This window comes from Schistocerca americana, chromosome 3 (genome assembly GCF_021461395.2).
Source record: "Schistocerca americana isolate TAMUIC-IGC-003095 chromosome 3, iqSchAmer2.1, whole genome shotgun sequence".
NCBI lineage: Eukaryota > Metazoa > Arthropoda > Insecta > Orthoptera > Acrididae > Schistocerca > Schistocerca americana.
The window spans coordinates 865459721-865484928 of NC_060121.1; the positions used below are offsets into that span (position 1 = coordinate 865459721).

The 25208-nt window shown below is 39.0% G+C and overlaps 1 protein-coding gene across 1 annotated transcript; it reads left to right on the top strand.

Annotated features, from left to right (window-relative positions):
* Positions 1-257: 257 nt before the first annotated feature.
* LOC124607297 (thymidylate synthase) lies at positions 258-24621 on the top strand. The gene is made up of 4 exons (XM_047139589.1): positions 258-584; positions 1121-1300; positions 18600-18946; positions 24307-24621. Exons 1-4 carry the CDS (start codon positions 305-307, stop codon positions 24514-24516), a joined length of 1017 nt encoding a protein of 338 aa, XP_046995545.1. The 5' UTR covers positions 258-304; the 3' UTR covers positions 24517-24621.
* Positions 24622-25208: the final 587 nt, after the last annotated feature.

Sequence of the window (25208 nt, forward strand, 5' to 3'; positions counted from 1 at the left end):
TAACTATGTAGAAATTTGAGGCTTTTTTGGGGCTGTTCAGTAGTTTCATTTGCGGGCTAATCTCAGTTTCTCATATTTTGAAGTTGGAAAATCATTCATGTTCAGTTTGTGTGCAAAACCATCCAAAGAGTTTATGCACACACAACATCGGTGACGCCACTCGAGTGGCGGCCAAGTGTTGACATTTTTGCTGCATGTGGCAAACCTGCTTCAGGTTTTGAAGTTTGGCGCCGGCGGTAAGAGAAGCAGTGAGCAGTCTGTGCATGTTCCGACCTGTTGTTCGTTGTTGTGTTAGTTTGTAATTATGAGTGAAACTGTGTGTTGCACCTTGCAGAATGGTGGCCCAAGCAAGAAAGAAGCAGCAGGGAAGCATAAAATTTCAAACATTGCATTGAAAAATGTGGCTGAAAATGGAACAGATGTGCCATTCGAGAAGACAAATGGTGCCCTTCCTGTTCATGAAGAGTATCAGTATCTCAAACACATTGAAGAAATAATTTTGCGTGGGAACAAGAAGAGTGATAGGACTGGTGTTGGAACATTGTCACTTTTTGGAGCTCAAATGCGATATTCATTGAGAGAAGGTGAATATTTTTATGTTAATTTTAAGTTAAGCTTTCGTGTAACACAAGCAATGTGAAGGAATTAATAAGCAAATTTACTGGTATACTTGTCACAGCATATTACCGGAATACTTTGACTGGCCTCTGATATTCAGGTAACGACATACAGGCGTTAATTGTTTTAATAAAGTGCACTAGTTATTTCTCGAAAATACCGATGTGTGACCGTGAAGAACAAGTTTATGTGAGACTTAAGGTATAATCTGCATCTCGTTGCACGTTAATCGTTCGTTGAGAATAATATACTGCATATTCAGAGGCTTATAACTAGAACTCAACATGGGGATATTGAAATTTTGTTTCTATGTTTAGTGTAGTTTGGTTAGACACTGTCAGCTGTGAATTTTCATACTGTGGTATGTATCAGAAATAGCACAATATGCGGTAATTATTCCTCATTGCAAGCATTTTGTATTGTTGGCAAAGCTTTGCTTACTGTTTAGTAGTCTGCTTTTAAAGTTCTGTTTGGTCCGCATTCTGTAATTTTGTTTCTACAGGTGTTTTCCCACTATTCACCACCAAAAGAGTGTTCTGGAGGGCTGTTGTCGAAGAGCTCTTGTGGTTCATACGTGGATCAACGAATGCTAAAGAATTACAATCCAAGGGAATAAATATTTGGAATGGAAATAGCTCAAGGGAATTTCTCGACAGTTTAGGATTTTATGACAGAGAAGAAGGTACGTAAATATTACAAGTATATACAGTACCAGTGACAGGTTTTTTTACCTAGTGCTTTTTTCTTTTTTCCATCTTTATTATGAGCCCCCTCCTAAAATCTTAATTGTGTGGACAGTCGAGTTTGTACTGTAGTCAAAGGCCTAGGTTAGGTTGAAAGGTGATAATTTGATTGTGAGGTAGTAAAGCCGATGAGTGTAAATGGCAAATAAAGGTTGTGGTAACAGTAGGTGCTGTAGTGTACCCTTATTTTTATGTTCATGTCATAATGAAATACACTTTGCCATATTTAATGCACTTTTTATCTTAAAAACCTAAACTGCAGGTGAAATTTGAAAACGTATATTAGATAATACACAAGTCTTCCACAAATATTTGTATTAATATGAAGTAAAATGGTGTATCTTTGTGGACTGTGAAATAAAATGACATTTATTCATCCTGTGATCATTTTGTAGAATCATATGGACCAGTAACTTAAAAAAAAGTGTATATCCCACCGAACAAACAAAGTGGAAACAAATCTGTGTCTTCATTATGCACAAAAACAATATGTGGAATGTAATCCCTGCGTGGCAGTGGACGGGCTAAAATAACTTCTTGACACTCATAACTAACACTTGATTTAACTTGTACAATATTTATTGCTCTTTAATAGACTCACTTCAACAGCTTCTGGGTATGCAGCTTCCTGAAACAATCAAAACAGAGCAGCAGCCACAGAAATATTTCTTGTGTGAAAGATGTATAAGGGGCACTCAAAAAGAAATGAGCCGGAGGTATAATTACAGAAACCAGTCCATATATGTTGGAGGTATTGACCCTGGCTGTTGACACTTGCCCCACTGTGACACAAGGCTGTGAATGGCCGTTTCATAAAATTCCCAGGGGTGCGATGTTAACCAGTTCTGCACATACAGCTGGACGTTGCCGACACCAGTGCAGGAAAGGTTATGCTGACCTCCTTTGACCAAGGTGGGCCCCTTCTCTTCCTGCAGCATGGGACAGCAGTGAGTGAGTGCCCAGTGTTACTTGCAAACCTTGACCATCCTTCGCCAAGCGACCAGAACAACCGAGCAATCTCACCTGTGAGGTGGTTGACCACCTTGTGTCTCAGTGTGACAAGTGTCTCAACAGCCAGGGTCAATACTTCTAACATACAGGTACTGGTTTCTGTAATTATGCCTCTGGCTAGTTTCTTTTTGAACGCCACTTACAGTAAACAATCTCTCACATTCTTGTAGAAAGTGGCAGACTTATGTCAATGTGGAAGATTTATATATTCCTAAATGTTACAGGAACTATTAGATCTTAGTAACTTTTCTCTAGCTTCATAAATTTACCTAATATTTCTTAAATTCTTTGTATCTGCAGGCAGTACATTGACATTTATTTGTATGTGATGTATTTTTCTTATGCAGGGCCTTGCTATGTAGTCTACTACTATATGAGAATCATTCCTATTTTGGTTTAATAACTGTGAACCTGACTAATGGTACGAGTGTCATCAGGCACCAGCTGACAGTCGAGAAGCAGTAGCAACGGGAAAGTCATAGATTTTTGGACATAAGATTTCCTAACAAGGGGTGAATGATTTGAGTCTCACTTTTGTGCTTTGGTAGTTTAGTTTATAAATCTGTGTCTTAATATAATTTACTAGGCCCAGTTCTTGCTCTTTCATTAGTGTCTGTTAGTAGAGTACTGTAGCCTGTCTCAGGAGTTATGTGTCTGTCTGTGGAATGTAGTTTTCCACTGCTTTTAGTAGGGACAGGGATTAAAATTGCTGTGTTAACATGCTAGGTGAGTTGGAGACACTTTGCTCTCAGCTCAAGACTGTGTTGTCTTTGGTTACACAGCATGAGGCTGCAGTGGTTGGACATCACTGCTGTGGACTGTTTGTGGGGATCGAATGGATGTCCAGCCTGACCCACAAGTCTGCTGATTGGTTTGCACTAGTGGCCAGCCCAGTTACTGCTCACTCTTTGGTTGATCCCTCAGCCGTGGTGAATTGGGAGATCGCCTCATTGTGTGGGAGGCTGCGAAAGACTCCCATGGGGACTGAACATAAACCCTCACTAATTAGTCTGACGAACAGGTTCCAGGTGCTGCCTGTGGCGGACAGTGTCACTCAGCCAGATGCACTAGCTTGTCCTGTTTCAGAGGAAACCTATCAGGGCTGCAAGATCTGGGCAATCACAGAAGGTGGGATTGTTGATAGTTGGGACCTCCAGTGTTACACATTATTGCACCCTGCCCCTTAGGGACATGGCTGCCAAGGAAAGGAAGAAAGTCAGTGTGCACTCCTTGGAGTCAATCCAGATGTGGAATGGGCCCTTCTGGATGCCGTGAAGAGCACAGGACGCAGCCAACTGCAGGTGTTGCCTCACACCGGTACCAGTGATGTTTGTTGCTTTGGATCCGAAGAGGTGTCCTCCAATTTTGAGTGGCTTTCTGAAGTGTTAAAGGCACGTCATGTTTGTGAGGTGAAAGCAGAGCCCACCATTTGAAGCAGTCGACAGGATTGATTGTGAACCTCTGGTACAGAGCAGAGTGGAGGATCTGAATCAGAGGCAGTTCTGTGACTTTGTAGGTTGGAGATTCCTCGACTTAAGTCATAGGGAGGCTGGGTTTCAAATTCCGCTGAATAGGTCAGTGGTCCATTACAAGCAGGAGGCAGCTACAATGGTAGTGGGGCCTGTGTGACATGGGGCTTTTTAGGTTAGGGAAAAAACAAAAGGGGCTGTAGTCTTAAATGATGCAGGTCAAACACAGAAAGAAGTAGGTCTTCGTAGACCTATATAACAGTATAACTGTTGTAAAGTGTCGTAGCTGTGTTGGGAAAGTACCAGAGCTCTTAAGCGCTAATAGAAAGCACTGATACTCAAATAGTTACTGGCACCGAAAGCTGGCTAAATAAGGAGAAGTTCAGCCAAAATTTTTGCGAAGAAGCTGATGGTGTTCAGAAAGAATAGACTAAATACAATTGGTGGTGACGAGTTTGTTGCTGTTACAAGGAGTTATCGTGTAGCAAAATTGAAGTAGATAGTTCCTGTGAGTTAGTATGTGACTCCCAAATCCACCAAAAATAAACAAAAAAAAATATCTTTTCAGAAAAGCAGATAAAAATTTGCTTGACACCTTCCTGAGCGACAATTTCAACTCCTTCCAAATTAGCAATGTAAGTGTAGACTGGATGTGGCTTAGATTCAGAGATATAGTATTGGCAGCAGTTGAAAGATATGTACCAAATAAACTAGCAAACAATGGAGCTGATGCCCCACTTGTACACAAAATGGGGTCAGAACATTGTTGCAGGGGGGGGGGGGGGGGGAGAATGTGAAATCCCCAAGATGACGATCTTCCACAGAAGCTCAAAATTCAGTGCGTACTTCAATGCGAGATGCATATAATAAGTTTCCACTTTGAAACTGTTTTGAAACCTGGCAGAAAATCCAAAGAGATTCTGGTCAAATGCAAAGTATGTTAGTGGGAAGATATGATCAGTGTCTTGTCTGTGCAATAATAGTGGAAATGCTAACGATGACAGTGGTTCCTTTGAGTATGCTGATGCAATATCTTGTTACTTATCATATACAACTGTTCACTCAATGAAGGACCAGTATCCAAAGACTGGAATGTTGCACAGGTAAAGACAATATTCAAGAAAGCCAGTAGGAGTAATCCACTAAATTACAGGCCCATATCATTAACATGGAAATGCAGCAGGATTTTGGAACATATATTTTGTTTGAATATTATGAATTACTCAAAGAGAATGGTTTATGAACACAGTCATCACGGATTTAGAAAACATCATTCTTGAGAGGCACAACTAGCTCTCTACTCACATTGTGTTGAATGCTATCGACAAGGGATTTAAAATTGATTTTGTGTTTCTAGCTTTCCAGAGGGCTTTTGACACTGTACTTCACAAGTGGCTCATAATCAAGTTGTGTGATTATGGAATATCATCCCAGTTGTGTGATTGGATTCATGATTTCCTGTCAGAGAGGTCACAGTTCGTAACATACGACAGAAAGTGAGCAAATAAAACAGAAGTGATTTCTGGCATTCTCCAAGGTAGTGCTATACCCCTCTGCTGTTCCTTATCTATATAAAAAATTTAGGAGACAATCTGAGCAGCCATCTCAGGTTGTTTGCAGCTGTTGCTGTTGTTTATCATCGAGCGAAGTCACCAGAAGATGAAAACCAATCGCAAAATGATTTGGATAAGATATCTGTATAGTGCAAAAATTGGTAGCTAACCAGTGTGCTGTCATCCACATGAGTGCTAAAAGGAATTAAACTTTGGTTACGTAATGAAATCTCAAGGACTTTAATTCAACTAAATATCTAGGAATTACGGTCACAAATTATTTAAATTGGAAGTAACACACAGATAATGTTGTTGGGAAGGAGAACCAAAGCTTGTGTTTTATTGACAGAACACTAAGAAAATGCTATAGATCTACTAAAGAAACTGCCTGCACTACATTTGTCCGTCCTCTTTTGGTGTACAGTTTTGTGGTGTGGAGTCCTTACTAGATAGGATTAAGGGAGTACATTGAGAATGTTCAAAGAAGGCAGCCCGTTACGTATTATCCAGAAATAGGGGAGAGTGTGTCATGCATTTAAGGATTTGGAGGGGATGTCATTAAAACAAAGGCATTTCTTGTTGTGGTGGGATATTCACATGAAATTTCAGCCACCAACTTTCTCCTCCGAATGGGACAATACTTTTTTGGCAACAACCTCATAGGGAGAAATGATCATTATAAAATAAGGAAAATCAGAGCTCGCATGGAAAGATACAGACATTAGTTTTTTCCGCATGCTGTTAGAGAGTGGAATAATAGAGAATTATTGTGAAGGTGGTTTGATGAACCCTCTGCCAGGCACTTGTGTGATTTGCAGATTAGCGATGTAGATTGTATGGTTCAATGTGGGGAAAACACGTTTCAAAATGTCTATGGGTATGAGATTTTTAAGTATAATGGCAGTTGCCACCAGAGTCATGTGCAGCAAGTGTGGAAAAGGAGCATTCATTATTAATTTTATCTTAAGCAAAATAATAAAACAGATTTCCTGAGTGATTTGCATGTGGATAATTTGAAGCAAAGTCAGCCAGAGAGATAGACATTCAAAAAATGTGAACTTCAGATTTAGAAGTAATTGTGGGATACATCTGAAACTTTGCACATAATACCTTATCAATTCAAGGTCTCAGAATGTAAGATTTCACTCTTACAGCTTTCCAATAGTTTACAAATTCAAGCCCGGGTTGACTATTTTCTGAAAAGCCAGGGATGGCAATTTTTGGACCACTTTTAAAAAATTTCTCCAGCTAATTCTTTTGACTATTTTCATTAGAAAGGCTATGTTCTAAACCATCTACAGATTATATTTAGTTTTGCAATTAGAGCTTATAAGGTCCTAAAAAAACAATGACAAGGTGGAGGTGCATTGAAAATCAGTCAATATTCCGCAGATTAAATCCAACGTCTTTTATTATATCCTACAATTGTTCAGTACTCTCTGGGGAAATCAGTCAAAAGTCAGATGACAAGGAAGTGAGAGAGAGCTTGAAAAAGTTCAAAAAAGGGTTGTCTTTTGCTGCCACTCATAGTGACATATTTTAGTCTCTTTTTCTGCTGTCACTACAGAATCAAACTGGTTATGAACCTCTCAATTTAACTGTGCAGTACTAAGGCAGGGGAGATCGTGGTAGTAAAATTGTTGCATAACAGCTGCAGCACACTTCATATAAGTAGCCTGCCGGTTTTACACCACTGCCACATTGTGTAAATTTTTGTGGATTTCACAACTGTCTTCCTGACATTTTCTGAAATGGATTCATGTTATATAGAACTATTAATGTGCCTTTTTATTGTGTAAAGCTGTTGATGTATTAGTTTGATTCTGGTTCATTGTATAGGGTATTTAGTGCTAGTGTAGTTTGTGGTTAATACAGAACATTTGTGTACACTTCAAATTGTATAAATGTGTCGGTATGATGAATGGTGGCTTAACCAATGCTGGTTCCTTTTAAAGTCAGAAAACCAGCATCCCCATCGCCATAGGGGCCACACCCGATTGCTGTGCAGCAGCAGCAGCACCCATGGGTAAATGTCGTTCCACAGGTTCCCAAACCCGATCATCAGGATCCCAAGCTGATGATACATTTCTATAAGTATGAGGCCAAAGCTGGAAAAGATCTCTTCTAAGAACCCAATGTTGTGTTATCTTAAAGTTGCTTGAATTTTTTACAGGTTTCAGTTATGTGCTCTGTAATATACTGCTGATATGATTGTTTGGGAAGAAATTTTGATAAGACAGAATGCAAAAAAATTACATTTTTCAAATGTGACTACATCAGATTATTAGAGCAAAAAAAAAAACCACTTATGCTTGACTCCTTATTCAATTTCATCTTTTATAAAAATAATTTTGTAGAGCAGAATGCTGTAGGGGTCTAAAAAAAAAAACAAAAAAAGAGTGCTTGCTTTTTGTTTTTCTGGCTCATGCTCATTCTCCTAGTAATCATGACTTCTGATACGATCTTTCACAGTGAGTACTGAATAGTTGGAGAAAATAAAAAAAATATAGATTTGAGTGTCAGCAGAATATAGTTCAATTTTCAATATACCTCCATGTTGTCGTTCTTCTGTAGGGCCCTATATGCTCACATTCAAAACCAAACCGTTTTTTAGGTCATTTATGGATATGGTCTTTCTAATCAAAATGGTTTAAGAGTTAGTAAATTTTTTTTTTTGTAAGTGTGTGCCAAAATAACCATTTTTGACATTTTTAGAAATATTGTCAACTTTCTCCTCAAATCATAAACTATTGGAAAGCATTAGGAGAGTGAAATTTTGTATTCTAAGATCTGGTATTGGTATGTCATCGCGTGCAAAGTTTCAGATGTATTCCAGAGATATAAAAAGCTAACTTCACTTGTTTTTTCATATATGTGTTCGGCTGACTTCACTTCAGATTATCCATATGCAAATGACTTGGGAAATCTTTTATTGTTATTTTGCATAAGAGTGTGCAAAACACTAAAAGATATAGTTTTGTATCTGTCAAGAAAATATTATGGGAAATGTGTCAAAGTTGCCGAAATCTCACAGGGACACAATTGATAGCTGGGCTTTGGAGTCAAAAAAATACCTCTCTCTCTCCTAGTGTTAAATAGGCAAAAGTAAAACTTTACCGACTTTCATTGGGAACGTGTAATTTTTCACACAAAATTTCATCAAAATCTGTCATGGTTATGCATATTGATAGTCAGCTAAGTGCATCTGCAAAGTTCTCTAGGGGTTTTGGCTACGTAAGTACCTAGATGATGTAGTAACAAAAGGTAATGACTATAATGCTTTACAACAACAAACATATGGCAACAACAAAGAGCTCCATACAATCAGCTGCAAAGAAAAATCGTTGAACTATATTTACAAATAGGTGGCATAAGAATTTGATTTCATGTCCTGCTAACTTCTTCCAAGGACATTAGAAAATTAATTTTCTCTTAAAAGAGAGAATTTGTTTGCCATTGGAAACATTTCAAGCCAACTACTGACAGAATCTTCAGATGTAGCAGTGTATAGTACTTGGCAACATATCTAATGCACTGCTTTCTCAAGTACACAGACCAAAGCATATTATTGTTAGACCCTTCTTTAAAAAATTAGGACAGATGATGGTAGAATTTGCCAGCTTAATGCGAGGAAGGTAGTCAGCTCTGGCTTCAGTGGATTTTTGTGTTGGTGTGAAACTTCATGACCTGTAGATTAAAACTGAAGAAACTGCAAAAAGGTGGAAATTTAAGGAGATGGGACCTGGATAAACTAAAAGAAGCGGAGGTTGTACAGAGTTTCAGGGAGAGCATTAGGGGGGTAATTGACAGGAATGGGGGAAAGAAATACAGTAGAGGAAGAATGGGTAGCTTTGAGGGATGAAGTAGTGAAGGCAGCAGAGGATCAAGTAGGTAAAAAGACGGCTAGTAGAAATCCTTGGGTAACAGAAGAAATATTGAATTTAATTGATGAAAGGAGAAAATATAAAAATGCAGTAAATGAAGCAGGCAAAAAGGAATACAGACGTCTCAAAAATGAGATAGACAGGAAGTGCAAAATGGCTAAGCAGGGATGGCTAGAGGACAAATGTAAGGATGTAGAAGATTATCTCACTAGGGGTAAGATAGATACTGCCTACAGGAAAATTAAAGAGACCTTTGGAGATAAGAGAACCACTTGTATGAACACCAGGAGCTCTGATGGAAACCCAGTTCTAAGCAAAGAAGGGAAAGCAGAAAGGTGGAAGGAGTATATAGAGGGTCTATACAAGGGTGATGTACTTGAGGACAATATTATGGACATGGAAGAGGATGTAGATGAAGATGAAATGGGAGATAAGATACTGCGTGAAGCATTTGACAAAGCACTGAAAGACCTGAGTCGAAACAAGGCCCCCGGAGTAGACAACATTCCATTGGAACTACTGACGACCTTGGGAGAGCCAGTCCTGACAAAACTGTACCATCTGGTGAGCAAGATGTATGAGACAGGCGAAATACCCTCAGACTTCAAGAAGAATATAATAATTCCAATCCCAAAGAAAGCAGATGTTGACAGATGTGAAAATTACCGAACTATCAATTTAATAAGTCACAACTGCAAAATACTGACGCGAATTCTTTACAGACGAATGGAAAAACTAGTAGAAGCCGACCTCGGGGAAGATCAGTTTGGATTCCATAGAAATGTTGGAACACGTGAGGTAATACTGACCCTACGACTTATCGCAGAAGCTAGATTAAGGAAGGGCAAACCTACGTTTCTAGCATTTGTAGACTTACAGAAAGCTTTTGGCAATGTTGACTGGAATACTCTCTATCAAATTCTGAAGGTGGCAGGGGTAAAATACAGGGAGCGAAAGGCTATTTACAATTTGTACAGAAACCAGATGGCAGTTATAAGAGTCGAGGGACATGAAAGGGAAGCAGTGGTTGGGAAGGGAGTGAGACAGGGTTGTAGCCTGTCCCCGATGTTATTCAATCTGTATATTGAGCAAGCAGTGAAGGAAACAAAAGAAAAATTTGGAGTAGGTATTAAAATCCATGGAGAAGAAATAAAAACCTTGAGGTTTGCCGATGACATCGTAATTCTGTCAGAGACAGCAAAGGACTTGGAAGAGCAGTTGAACGGAATGGATAGTGTCTTGAAAGGAGGATATAAGATGAACATCAACAAAAGCAAAACGAGGATATAAGATGAACGTCAACAAAAGCAAAACAAGGATAATGGAATGTAGTCGAATTAAGTCGAGTGATGCTGAGGGAATTAGATTAGGAAATGAGACACTTTAAGTAGTAAAGAGCTTTGCTATTTGGGGAGCAAAATAACTGATGATGGTCGAAGTAGAGAGGATATAAAATGTAGACTGGCAATGGCAAGGAAAGCGTTTCTGAAGAAGAGAAATTTGTTAGCATCGAGTATAGATTTAAGTGTCAGGAAGTCATTTCTGAAAGTATTTGTATGGAGTGTAGCCATGTATGGAAGTGAAACGTGGATGATAAATAGTTTAGACAAGAAGAGAATAGAAGCTTTCGAAATGTGGTGCTACAGAAGAATGCTGAAGATTAGATGGGTAGATCATATAACTAATGAGGAGGTATTGAATAGGATTGGGGAGAAGAGAAGTTTGTGGCACAACTTGACCAGAAGAAGGGACCGGTTGGTAGGACATGTTTTGAGGCATCAAGGGATCACCAATTTAGTATTGGAGGGCAGCGTGGAGGGTAAAAATCGTAGAGAGAGACCGAGATGACTACACTAAGCAGATTCAGAAGGATGTAGGTTGCATTAGGTATTGGGAGATGAAGCAGCTTGCACAGGATAGAGTAGCATGGAGAGCTGCATCAAACCAGTCTCAGGACTGAAGACCACAATAACAACAACATGAAACTTCATGGCAAATTAAAACTGTGTGCTGGGCTGAGATTAATACTCAAGTGTTGTGGCAAGTGTTATACTGACTAAGCTGGCAAGTGTGTAAAATCAGGATTGTTGGTCACAGCGAAGAGACTTCAGCCTCCTGAAGTCAGTGCCTTAACGGATGTACATCCTTCATTGTGTGCTTTGTAGTAAATATTTTTTGTATGCACTTGGAACACGTAAGCTTGATAACATGGAAAATGAATGTGTGCTGTTCATAACATCACTCAAAACGTGTCACTCTAGATGCCACACATACTTACAGTTTGTTATGTCTCTGTCTTCCTTTGTCTGTCTCAAGAACTGAGTCAGCATTGCTCCATGACAAGTGAGATGATGTTCTGAGGAAAATAAGCCATTAGTATTATGCACAACACACGTTTCATGTATGATTTTTCTGGTAAGAACCATTACATAGTGAACTTATGTTAAAATCTAGTCGTCACTTTTTGAAATTAACCTGTATACTGATTTCAGTAAAAAAACATTATTTAGGAGGTATGTTTCAACAACATTTTTAAATAAATGACTTCCAGTTATAACTTTCATCTCCTTTGGGAATTTGACAGCTTAATCTCTGATCTTCTGTCCTAGTGTGCGCGACAGATGGGTAGATGTATTCATTTGGTGCAGAAAAGGTTCAATACATCTTTAATAGTTTTTTAAAATAAGTCCATCAAGTATGTTTAGTTATTTTTGTTACGGCCATTTTTTGTGCAGTCTGGAAATTGCCCATATTTTGTACTTTTAGTACCCAGGAAAGAGTCCATAGTTGATTGGGGGCACATAGGAGTAGTATGTTGCCATAAACCACTCACTTTTATGCACTGATGGTAGGATCCCCTAGATTTGGCAAGTTTATTCTGCTGTTTTTGAGTGACACAACGAGAACTGCTGTTTTGCAAGCTTGGCTCTAAAGCACAGCTTCTTTCATGAGTTGAAGTGGAGGGAGCTGGAGGTGACACCCTTCAACAATTAATGTTAAGATTTTTGAGTGTGCATTTGCAAATAAGGCTGTTCAGTCATGATGAATATATGACACCTGTTCTATCCATTTACAAGCATTTCTGGTAAAAACTTTAAAAATGTGTGTACAGGCAGAACTGAATGAAGTTAATGGCAGTTTTGCCCTATTGTACAAGAGTGCGTGTTACATCATAATGTATATAAAAACAAAGATGAGGTGACTTACCGAACAAAAGCGCTGGCAGGTCGATAGACACACAAACACAAACATACACACAAAATTCAAGCTTTCGCAACAAACTGTTGCCTCATCAGGAAAGAGGGAAGGAGAGGGGAAGACGAAAGGAAGAGGGTTTTAAAGGAGAGGGTAAGGAGTCATTCCAATCTCGGGAGCGGAAAGACTTACCTTAGGGGGAAAAAAGGACAGGTATACATTCGCACACACGCACATATCCATCCACACATACAGACACAAGCAGACATATATTAAATATGTCTGCTTGTGTCTGTATGTGTGGATGGATATGTGCGTGTGTGCGAGTGTATACCTGTCCTTTTTTCCCCCTAAGGTAAGTTTTTCCGCTCCCGAGATTGGAATGACTCCTTACCCTCTCCTTTAAAACCCACTTCCTTTCGTCTTCCCCTCTCCTTCCCTCTTTCCTGATGAGGCAACAGTTTGTTGCGAAAGCTTGAATTTTGTGTGTATGTTTGTGTTTGTTTGTGTGTCTATCGACCTGCCAGCGCTTTTGTTCGGTAAGTCACCTCATCTTTGTTTTTATATATAATTTTTCCCACGTGGAATGTTTCCTTCCATTATATTTACATCATAATGTAATTTAAATGTGGTGATATGAACACTGCAGATTAGGTATGTTCTGGATGTCTGAGGATCCTTGGAGTAAATGGTGTATAAAATTCATGTGCACATGAAGTAGAGTTCATGATACATTATAAATGCATTTAGTTTGTGAAGAAGATTGAGCTTCGTCATCTTGCATCTCTCCAGTAATCATTGGAAATTATCTTTACTGTCGTGAGTCCTGTTGCTGCTAAATACATTTTTCATGATATAGCATTTCTATAAAATGTGGGAATTACAGATGTAGGGCAGCTGCTATGATAAAATAAAATTTGGAGAGAAAGTTAGCTGGTCTCGGAAAGAGTGTGAAATAATAAGGGAAAGTAAGAATAGATAATGAAAGAAAAAACAATGGAGATGGAAGAGAAAATAAAAAGTATGAAGAAAGCTGGTAGAGAGAGAGAGAGAGAGAGAGAGAGAGAGAGAGAGAGAGAGAGAGAGAGAGGAGAATGCTGGCAGTAGGACAAAAATACTCTGCCACCATCGGGCAGGACAGTGGGATACACTAATAGGGAAACTTCAGTATTCTCTTGAGTGTAGCACAGGTTTGGTTTTGGCACTGTTAACTGGAGTGTTAATTCCACAGATCTGTGGCTGAAGTTGAAAAGACAGATTTAAGAATAATGGATGTGTAGAGAAAGATTCTGATTGCATTGTGTCTTGAAGGAGTAAAGCATTGGCTGGTTCATGTTGCACAACATTAAGCATAGAAAAGGTTAAATTGTCACAAACAGTGGTTGGTTTAATGACAATAGCACTTCACTCAGCATAGTCCTATTGGAGGTAATGTGCACTTGCCGTTCTCTAATGACGAATTGATATACCCAACCAGTTATGGGAGGACTGGTCAGAGACAGAGACGTAACACCAGGCCATTGGTTCTGTAACCTGAATTTTTGCATATCATATCAGATCACATCACAAACTGCATATTTGTGTGTGTGTGTGTGTGTGTGTGTGTGTGTGTGTGTGTGTGATGAAGATTAAAGATTCAGTATTACAGTCTTCTGTGTGGCAACTGATTCACATTAATTTGAAACTTACAATATTGAAGTGATATTTCCTTTTCATACTTCAGTTTCTCTTCTTATATGTACTTTGCGGAATGAGTATTGGTTGGTAAATAGATCTGTAGATACTATTAAAATACTATAGTGTAACATTAAAGTGACAAAATTTTTAAATTTTTCTGCTTGATGTAGACCAGCTATCCTGTGGAAAAATATCCGTAGTCTCGGTTTAGGCAAAATAAAAGTTGCAGAAAATCCCATGGTCCCAGCCGAAGAACTAAACAGATTCTTCACATTACCTGCAACCAAAATTGATCCGCAAAAGAAACAGAGAATCATTGATTACTTCATTGGGATGAACGACTGTAGCAAAGAAAAATTCTATCTACAGCACGTCACTTGCAGTACTGTCAAGAAAGCCATAATGCGGATTAGATCAGCATCTACTGGACATGATAGTATCACTATCCAGATGGTAAAACTTATTATTGACCAACTACTGCCCTCTATAACAGACATTTTCAACGATTCATTAATCACAAGTGTTTTCCCTGAGGCCTGGAAACTGGGACAAATTAAGCCACTGCCTAAAAAGGACATCGCCACAGCAGCCTCTGACTACCGCCCCATCTGCCTTCTTCCTGCACTATCAAAGGCCTTAGAATATATAGTTCATGACCAGCTCACCAACTACCTAACTACTAACAACCTATTAGACGAATACCAATCAGGTTTCCGTAAACATCGAAGCACAACATCTGCTCTGATAAAGGTGACAGATGACCTGAAACTTGCCATGGACAGACAAGAAGCGACTATCATTTGCTTCTTAGATTTCAGCAAAGCATTTGATACTGTCGACTTCGACATCTTACTAGCCAAACTTAGCGGTCTAAATTTCTCACCAAGCGCAGTGCAATGGTTTCGCTCATACATGACGTCTCGTCAGCAACGCGTCCTGTCTGGGGATATAAAATCACAATGGCGGCAGGTAGTGTCAGGCGTTCCCCAAGGCTCAGTATTAGGTCCTATACTCTTCTCGCTTTATGTCAATGATGTGTCATCGGTCCTGACCTATTGCAAATACCATATGTATGCTGATGACCTTCAGTTGTATCTAAGTGCGAAACCAAGCAATCTCAAGAAAGCTATTGAAAATTTCAATACTGACCTCGACGCACTGTCAAAATGGGCACAGGATATAGGTCTAAAACTAAACCCATCTAAAACCCAAGCGGTACTTGTTGGTCACTCTAAGCTCATTAGCCCAAAACATCGGGAATCCGTACCACCTCTTACCCTAAATGGAACAATTATTAACTTCTCGCCCTCAGCAAAGAGTTTGGGAGTAATAATAGACGAAAATCTAAATTGGACAGAGCACGTAACTGCAGTGTGCAAAAAAGCATCAGCATCCCTTCATCTCCTACAAAAATATAAAAAACTCTTCCCTTTCGATCTGAAAAAGAAATTAGTACAAACGCTTATACTCCCAATCATTGACTACAGCGATATTATCCTACAAGGCCTCTCTCAGGAAAATTCCCGACGTCTAGAACTGGTCACGAATGCCTGCGTCCGATATATCTGTGACGTTAGACTTTTTGATCACATTTCACCAGCATATGCAAAATTGTCCTGGCTGCGTGCAGACAAACGCAGAGATTTCCATACACTCTGTCTCATCTACTGCTTTATAAATGTACACTGTCCCTCATATCTCTCCTCGTCCCTAACACTCATGTCGGAACAACATGACAGAAACACACGTTCCCATCATAATAAAGTCCTCTTCGTTCCACTGCATCGCTCAGTCACCTTCTCCAAGTCCTTTACAGTAGCGGGAACCCGACTCTGGAATAACCTCCCTCGTTATGTTAGAGAACTTAAAAACATGACCGGCTTCAAAAAACAGTTAATGACGTATCTACTTAAGCAACAGTAATGCCTTCCTCTGTACATGAGTGCACTTCACCTCATTACTTCCCTCTCTCCCCATCCTTAAACCTCCCTTACCCAAAACTCGCTATACTAGTAAACATCTACTTTACACACCAAAATATTAATGTACATCTGCACAAACCTTCATTACTATTGCGAATCTTTCTCATGTTTGTCATTATTATTTGATTTTTTTTTTACTGTTATTATTATTGCTTTCACCATAATCTGTATGTATAGCACCTGATGTAAAAATACTGCCAGCATTTACTTTATTAGGTCTTAGTCATGTTTATCATTATTATTTGATATTTTGTTTTACTGTTATTATTATTGCTTTTATCATAATCTGTATGTATAGCAACTGTTGTAAAAATACTTCCGCATTTACTTTATTAGGTCTTAGTCACTAGTCTTTATTCATATTGTCACTAGAGTAAGCTAATTTTCTCATTTAAACTATGTTCATGATGTTACTCTGATGTGTGAAATGCTGCATGTGTGGAACACTGGTCCGATGTAAGAGAGGGCCTGATGGCCCTAATCTGATCAGGTTAAATAAATAAATAAATAATTTAATAAGTAGAGATAGGTGAGAAGAAATTCAAAGCTGTATAAGCATGCAACTGTAGGAGAGGTAGATGCCAATTATGAAAAGATTAAACAAACCTTTGGAAGAAGGAGAAGCTATGTGAAAAGGTGGTTCTCAGATGACAGCCCAGCATTGTAAGCAGAGAATGCTGAAAGATGGTAGGAATGTAGAGATGGGGGAAAGAGTTATGGAAAGAGAAGAGGAAATGGATGATAATGATTGACTATACAATTCTGTGAGAAGAATTTGGCAAAGCGTTTGAAGGCCTAAGTTGAAAAAGACACGTATGGCAGACAAGCGTATTTCCTCCAGCGTTATTAAGATCCGTAGAACACTCAACCATGACCGAACTGTTTAATCCAGTTTGTTTTATATATATGATGGCCAAATACTCTCAGGATTGGAGAAAAATGTAATTTCCAAGTACTAGAGAAGGCAAATGCTGACAGGTATATTGCCTGTTTAAGGAGTCATAGATGGAAAAATACTGACACAAGTTATCAACACAATACTGGAATAAGTGATGGAAGCAGATCTAAGGAAAGACCACATAGGTGTCGGAAGAAATGTAAGAACATTGTAGGCAACACTGACCCTACAGCTTACTTTAGATTGATTGAAGAATCTAAAATTCATACTTTAAGCACTTGTAGATTTAGAAAAGGCTTTTGATAATGTTGAATGCAACAAAATTTTGAAGTTATCAGGATAAAATACAGGGAGTAAAAAGTTATCTAAAATTTTAAAAGAAAAAAAAAATTATTGTTAAGAGGTGAATGAAATCAAAGGGAGGCCGTAATTAAGAAGTGTTAGTGGATTGTAACCTATTCCTGATGTTGTTCATTCTGTACACTGAACAAATACTAAAGGAAATCAGGCAGACAATAGGAAGAAATAAATAAAATTAGAGAGAAGAATTAAACGCTTTGAAGTTCACTGATGATGCCAAAGTATTTCAAAGATAGGAATGGATGGTGCCTTGAAAGACTGTCTTGTATAATGTAGACATAAAAAGAAGTAAAAGTGTAGATGAGTTAAATCAGTCAATGATTGAGGCACTAGATTAGGAATTGAGAAGCTAAAAGTAGTAGGTTAGTTTTATTTGGGGAGCAAAATAACAGTTGATCATAGGAGGTGGTTTAAAATGCAGATGTAAAATAGCTAGACATGTTTTTCTGAAAAAGGTGTTACCATACATACATTTAAGTGCAGATAAGTATTTCCTGAAAGTATTTGTCTGGAGTCTTGCCTTATATGAGCAAAAATAATGCATACAAAAGGAGAGTGGAAACTTTTTGAAGTATTGTGTTAGACAAGAATGCCAAAAATGAGTTGGTAAGATCAAGCAACCAGTGAAGAGATAGAGGATCAAACTGGGGAAGATGGAGCTTTGTGGCACAACTTGGCTAAATAAAGGAACAGGATGGTAGGGCACATCATAAGGCATTGAGGAGTATTTGATTTAGTAATGGGGAAGAAGTATGGGAAGTAAAAACTGTAGAGGGAGACAGACTAAAGTCTTACTGCAGTAAATGGATGTTGGGTGCAGTATCTTTTTGTAGGTGTGAAGACTTCAGTGAGATAAACATGGGGAGCTGCTAAACTAATTTTCAAACTGATTACGATGACAACAGTTGGTTAGTGTGACTCACAATCATGCTGATACAGAATGAAATGATTTTGCTGTATTCTTTGTAGAAACAATCAGATGCTGCCAACATCATCTGATAATTTTTAAAAAAATGTACAGTCAAACAGTTAATTTCTTTCAGCACGTTCATGGTTTGGACTACAACAGAACCAGTTTCTGGGTAGTATTATATTTATGTTAATGTGATTCTCACTGTTCCTTTCCTCCCAATCTTTTCCCATACACGAGACTGAATTAATCACAATTGATCTTAAACTCTACATTTTTACTACCATTTTAACTTGCAGGTGACCTGGGTCCAGTATATGGTTTTCAGTGGCGCCACTTTGGGGCAGACTATGAAGGACCACATGCAAACTATGAAGGCAAAGGTGTTGATCAACTCCAGCAAGTGATAAACATGCTACGCTCAAATCCAGATGACCGCCGTATTATCATGAGTGCATGGAACCCCCCAGACTTGGGCTTAATGGCACTGCCCCCTTGCCATTGCTTGGTCCAGTTTTATGTAGCAAATGGGGAGTTGTCATGTCAGCTGTATCAGAGGTCAGCAGATATGGGACTGGGGGTGCCATTTAATGTTGCCAGCTATGCTCTGTTGACATGCATGTTAGCAGCTGTCACCAACTTGAAGGTAAAATTCTTTGCTTTTCCAACTTTTGGGATAATAGAAAGTTGTGCTAAAGTGCACTTACAGTATAGCAGACTCTTGTATGCAATTTCTTTCCATTACTTCTAACCATTTGGGTGATAGTATATGCTAGTCAGTGAGGATTGCCAGTTCAGATTACTTGATTAGACTTCAGACCAGATTTCATTAATAATGTTTTTGACGTTGAGAGCTAAAGCTTGATGATCATTGATCTGTTGATAATGGATTATAAGTTTGGTTACAGATTTTCATGTTCTATATTTGTGTTCTATGTACCTCGGAATACAACCCAATTTATTGGGTCATTGTTTTGTATTCCAATGCAGTTGCTTTAATTTGCAGGGCAAGATAGAACAATTGTGTATGAATAGATTTCATTGCAAAAAGCAGGTTACATAAGTAATGTTCAGTGTCTACGAAGCTTTCAGTCCTGAAAGATGGAGGTGATGGTGTGCAGGCAAACTTCTCAAATTTGTCAAAATAATATTCGACAAAAAAGTTTGTATGTGGGAAGCTGCCTGATGATAGGAAACATATTAAGGTAAACTTATTTGTGGGTGAAACGAAGTAGGGCCACTTTTATTGTTGAACAGCTGCATTTATCAAATCATTCTATTGTCAGTTGGTGCCACTTTTGATGTGAAGTTTGGGTTGTGTATTGTATGAAGAATGGCAACAAACTTGGAGAGGTGGGTCGTATTGTACAGATCGATGAATACGTTTCATGAGAGAGAGTTCGGAAGAGGTAATAATTGTATTCCTAACCAACAGATGTTGAGCAGTGTGGAGAGAGAAGCAAGAAGTGTTTCTTTGAAGTTGTTGAGTACATGATAGACTATTTTCTCATGAATGTGATGAAAAACAGTAATTTCCAATTGCATCCTATCATACAAGTACCTTTCTGATGGCTTTATGCACATAACTGTGAATTATAGGAGTACTTTCAAAAATTCAGGAGCAGATGCATACACTCCTACTATGGAAGGGACATGGTGTCTATAAGGTACTCTCTGCATGGAGCAAAATGGTGCAAAAACATGTGTAACTCCTATTTTTTTTTTTTTAATGTGTACGGAGAAGGAAGTGAAGCGAGGAAAGAGACTTTTTTTATAGAAGTTGTTTGCAAGGTTTACAATCCAAAATAGAGCTTTAATTTTTGTTCTGTATTGTTCTTTTTGATGACTGTTACAATTAAATGCTAAACTCATTAAGGCCCAAAGTTGCATTAATGCAACATTTCATTCATTGTTGTTGTTGTGGTCTTCAGTCCTGAGAATGGTTTCATTCATAATCATTTTATATAAAATGAGTTCCACAAAATTTCGAATTTCTTTATTCAAAAATTAAGACATCTGAAATACTTAGTTCAGGCATTTTAAACGGATCACTGAAAGTAATGTCGGCCACTTTGTATTTTCAAACTTCCAGATAAATTTGTGTATTTCATTGTGAAAGTTTTCATTTTCTTTCCTAAATTAGCACATGATGACTTTTAAATGAATGGTTTACAGTGAAGTTCTTTCAAACTTGTTATCATACTACATTACCATTTACAGGCTTAATTTTAGACCTCAAACTATTATTTTACAATATGTTGCATTTACACAACTTTGGGACTGGTTGAGTATATTTATGAAATGTGGCTGCTTTATTCTACCTCAGTGATACATTGATATTCCATTGTCGTCTGAACAGTTTATTACGGTTAGGCGTTGTTTGAAAGATATTCACTCAGTTTGGTTGGTTTACGTGTAGAACATCAGACGAAATTTGGTAGAGGGAAGACTGAGGACTAATGTGATTTTATAACTTGGGTGTCATTCTAAAATGACAGTCTGAACCAAGATATTTGTAGGCATATAAATCTCTACATTTCAGTTTCAGTTTGAACTTTATTGATAAGAGGTGTGTTTACAGCTGGAACAATAATAGTGACCAAATATTCCCTACTGCTAAGTCAGTTTCATTAAAGTTTTGCATTTTATTTTTTTTTGTGTTATGAATTGAATGGTAATTTACCACAGCTCTGCTATGAATGAATGCAGACAGTACATACAAGGATTTCTCCTTGTTTATGAATGTCTGATTATTACGCAAAATCCCTTTCTGCTGAGAAACTTATGGCTATATTAAATGAAGATGAAGAACTTTGAGGTTGCAGACACAGCTTTCATTGCACTTACATTCCACCAGATGTTGATCAAATCACGGATGAAGAAGACATTGATGAAGATCCTTTTGTTGAAGTATAGGAAACAACTACTATCACAGGTTCATTTGAAATGTGTGCACATAGTGAACAAGACAGTAAATTCAGCTCTGGGGTCAGAACCCAGTGCATCTGCTAAGAAAGGAATAGGAACTAACATGAAAAAGAAATGAAGATGTTTTTAATACGAGGAAGGTTCAACCAACATACACCGTTTCACCAATAACAGAGAAGATAACAAAGACAGAAGACAAAAAGAATAGAGTAGAGATCACAGAAAGGGGGGAAAAAAAGACTATGAGAAAGTTAGCTTTCGGCTGACAAGGCCTTTCTCAAAATATGCGAAAAACGACCACAGTCACTTGCAGCTGGAACCAGACTGCGAGCAGCAGTGCATTATGGTAGAGGCAACTTACAGGGGTAAGGAGGAGGCTGTGGTGGGGGAGGGATAGCAGATTAGGGGTGGGCAATGGTAAAGTTCTGCTAGTGGGAGCGTACAGGGACAAAGTGGAGAGAAGGGCAGCTAGGTGCAGTCAGGAGGTTAGATGGAGGGTGGGGAAGAGAGAGGGGGCTTAGCAGAAAAGAAGTAAAAAGTCTGGGTGCAGTTGTGGAATAGAGGGCTATGTAGTGCTGGAATGGGAACAGGCAAGGGGTTAGATGGGTAAGGACAATGACTGATGAAGGTTGAGGCCAGGAGGGTTATGCGAACACAGGATATGTTGCAGGGAGAGTTCCCACTTTCGCAACTGAGAAAAGCTCCAGATGGCACAGTCTGTGAAGCAGTCATTGAAATGAAGAATGTTGTGTTGGGCGATGTGCTCAGAACAGGGTGGTCCAGTTGCCTCTTAGCCACAGTTTGTCGGTGGCCATCATGTGGACAGACAGCTTGTTGGATATCATTCCCACATAGAATGCAGCTCAGTGGTCGCAGCTTAGCTTGTAGATCACATGACTGGTTTTACAGGTGGCTCTGCCTTTGATGGGATAGGTGATGTTTGTGGCTGGACTGGAGTAGGTAGTGGTGGGAGGATGTATGGAACTGGTTTTGCATCTAGGTCTGTTACAGGGATTTGAGCCTTGAGGCAAGGGGCTGGGAGCAGGGGTTTTGTAGGGTGGACAAGGATGTTGTGTAGGTTGGGTGGGCGGCGGAATACCACTGTGGGAGGGGTAGTGGGTACTACAGTCATCATTGCAGGGAATGACGAGAGGTAGTCGAAACTCTGGCAGAGAATGTGATTCAGTTGCTACAGTTGTGGGTGGTAATGAGTGACGGGTGAATGCTCCTCTGTGGTGGGATGGTGGGACTTTGGGAGGTGATGGGTGACTGGAAAGATAAGGCATGGGAGATCTGTTTCTGTACAAGGTGGGGAGGGTAATTACAATCCATAAAGGCCTCAGTGAGACCCTTGGGATATTTTGAGAGGGATTGCTCGTCTCCACGGCCATGAATGGCTAGGCTGTATGGAAGGGACTTCTTGGAGTGGAATGGGTGGCAGCTGTGATAGTGGAGGTATTGCTGGTGGTTGGTAGGTTTTATGTGGACAGAGGTACTGATACAGCCATCTTTGAGGTGGTCAACATCTAGGAAGATGGCTTGATAGGTTGAGTAGGACCAGGTGAAGCAAATGGGGGGGAGAAGGTGTTGAGGTTCTGGAGGAATGTGGATAGTGTGTCCCTTACCCTCAATTCAGATCACGAAGGTGTCATCAGTGAATCTGAACCAGATGAGGGGTTTGGGGTTCTAGGTGTTTAGGAGGGATTCCTTTGGGATGGCCCATGAGTAGGTTGGTGTGGGATGGTGCCGTGTGGTTGCCCATAGCCAAACCCTGGATTTGTTTGTAGGTAATGCCTTCAAAGGACAAGTAATTATGGTTGAGGATATAATTGGTCATGGTGACTACGAGGGAGTTAGTTGGTTTGGAATCTATCAGGTTTTGGGAAAGGTAATGTTCAATAGCAGTAAGCCTATGGGCATTTGGGATAATAGCGTAAAGGGAGGTGGCATCAATAGTGACGAGCAGAATGTTGTGTAGTAAAGGAATAGGAATCGTGGAGAGTTAAAGGAAATGGTTGGCGTCTTTTATGTGGAAGAGTAGGTTGTGGGTAATAGGTTGAAGGTGTTGATCTATGAGAGCAGAGATTCTCTCCGTGGGTGCACAGTAACTGCCCACAATGGGGCATCCTGGGTGGTTGGGAGCATGTAGAAGGTAGGAGTGTGGGAACTGGTACAGTTGCCACTGTCTTTCTTAGAGAGGCTGAGACTGGACTTGTCGGAAGAATGCTGTATTTTTATTAGCACTCCAACAATGGTGTTTTCTGTATGTTCAGCTTGAGACAAATTATGACATCCTGTTAGTAATCACTCACATACTGATACTGTAATATTTGCAAACTTCATCACTTGTTGTTGTTCCACTCTTCTACGTATGATCTGAGTTTGGAATTTTGGGGGCCATTCTTCCCGTGCATTGCAGTTTTCATACAAATTAACATAAGTTGCAATATGTGACACTATTTGTAAGTTACCGCAGCTGATGACTTAGTCATAAGTCTCTGGTAAATAAGATAATTAATTATCATAGCTATACATTGCTGGCAAGGAGATGTTATTCTGCTGAATGGCTGAGCGTATGACGCTTATTGCATTAGGATGTTTATTACAGAAGGGGCGAGGTGAAGTGGGGGTGTTAACGAGTAACTATTCAAGTATGTAGAGTGCAGTCACCATAACACACAACGAGGTTCTTCATATTTCGACACAGGCTGATTGCTCCTACATCTTTCCTGCTCTGACCAGAAGATCTGTGATAATGTATTTGTTGTATCATGTAACATCTGGCTGATTTTATGCTAATGCATTTTTATTTCAATCTGGCTAATAATTTGGAAAGTAATGAGTGCTTTAAATAGTCTGGTATATGCTCTATGGCTTACAGAAGCTGAAGAAAAAAGCATATAATTTTGTCCCTTAAGACTCAATATAAATCGCATCTTAAGTCATCGCAGCACTGATATTTTACATAAGCATAGAATTAGTTAAAAAGTCATGTAATGGTTCTTTAAAGTGAAGTAAGTGTAATCTGTTGCTCTACTCAATAATCTGGTACTATGCAACTTTTCGCATCTTTTACAGCCTGGTGAGTTTATACACACTACTGGTGATACTCATGTCTACTTGAACCACATTGAGGCACTGAAAGTGCAGATAAAGCGTGAGCCTCGCCCTTTCCCTAAGCTGGTAATAAAACGTGAAGTCGCCAACATTGAAGAATTCAAGCTAGAAGATTTTGAGCTTCAGAATTATAATCCTCATCCCAAAATTGAGATGGAAATGGCAGTGTAGAAAGTCGCCTCAGCTTTCTAATATTAGATTCTTCAATATATTAATATTTCCAGTGCAAGAACCAAAGATTGTGGAAATTTTATACATTTGTGATAATTATAATTTTTAGTTGTAGTATTAAGTGGTATTTGTAGAAACAATATATTTTAAGATTTTGCATACACTGTTTTACTGGAAATAAAAACAAATATATAATAAATACACATTTTCATTTTGATATCTCAGCAAACTTTTGACTGTATGTGATAACCCTGTTGGAAAACTTGATGTACATCTGCAGCTATTGTATTTTCAAGCTCGTCTCTGGTATGACTGACTTCATCAGTGTGAGTCATCTGTGAGATGATAAAGGTTATAGATCAGCTGTCAGTGCTTTTCATCTATTACGTACACATGGCAATCATGAAGATGTGTCGACACTGTGTGTGTGTGTGTGTGTGTGTGTGTGTGTGTGTGTGTGTGTGCGCGCGCGCGCGCGCTGCGCGTGCAGCAGTAAAATACAACACACTTTTTGGAAAGTACATCTGCTTCCTCATATTCTATTTTTGGAGTCTCCTAGCAGGGCCAGTTCTAAAACTTCAAAACTTGATGTTAACCGAATTTTAAATGTACTTGATGTCTTCTGTTGCACTCTACTTGTTGTTTTACACTTCAGACCAGCAGCAAATGAACCCAGTTATAGCTGTGATATG

Bases quoted from the DNA above. Each gene is read 5' to 3' on its own strand.
- LOC124607297 (XM_047139589.1), top strand. From the start codon at position 305: ATGAGTGAAACTGTGTGTTGCACCTTGCAGAATGGTGGCCCAAGCAAG. The intron at 1,301-18,599 runs GTACGTAAATAT...TTTAACTTGCAG, and splicing joins ATTTTATGACAGAGAAGAAG to GTGACCTGGGTCCAGTATAT. The intron at 18,947-24,306 runs GTAAAATTCTTT...CATCTTTTACAG, and splicing joins CAGCTGTCACCAACTTGAAG to CCTGGTGAGTTTATACACAC.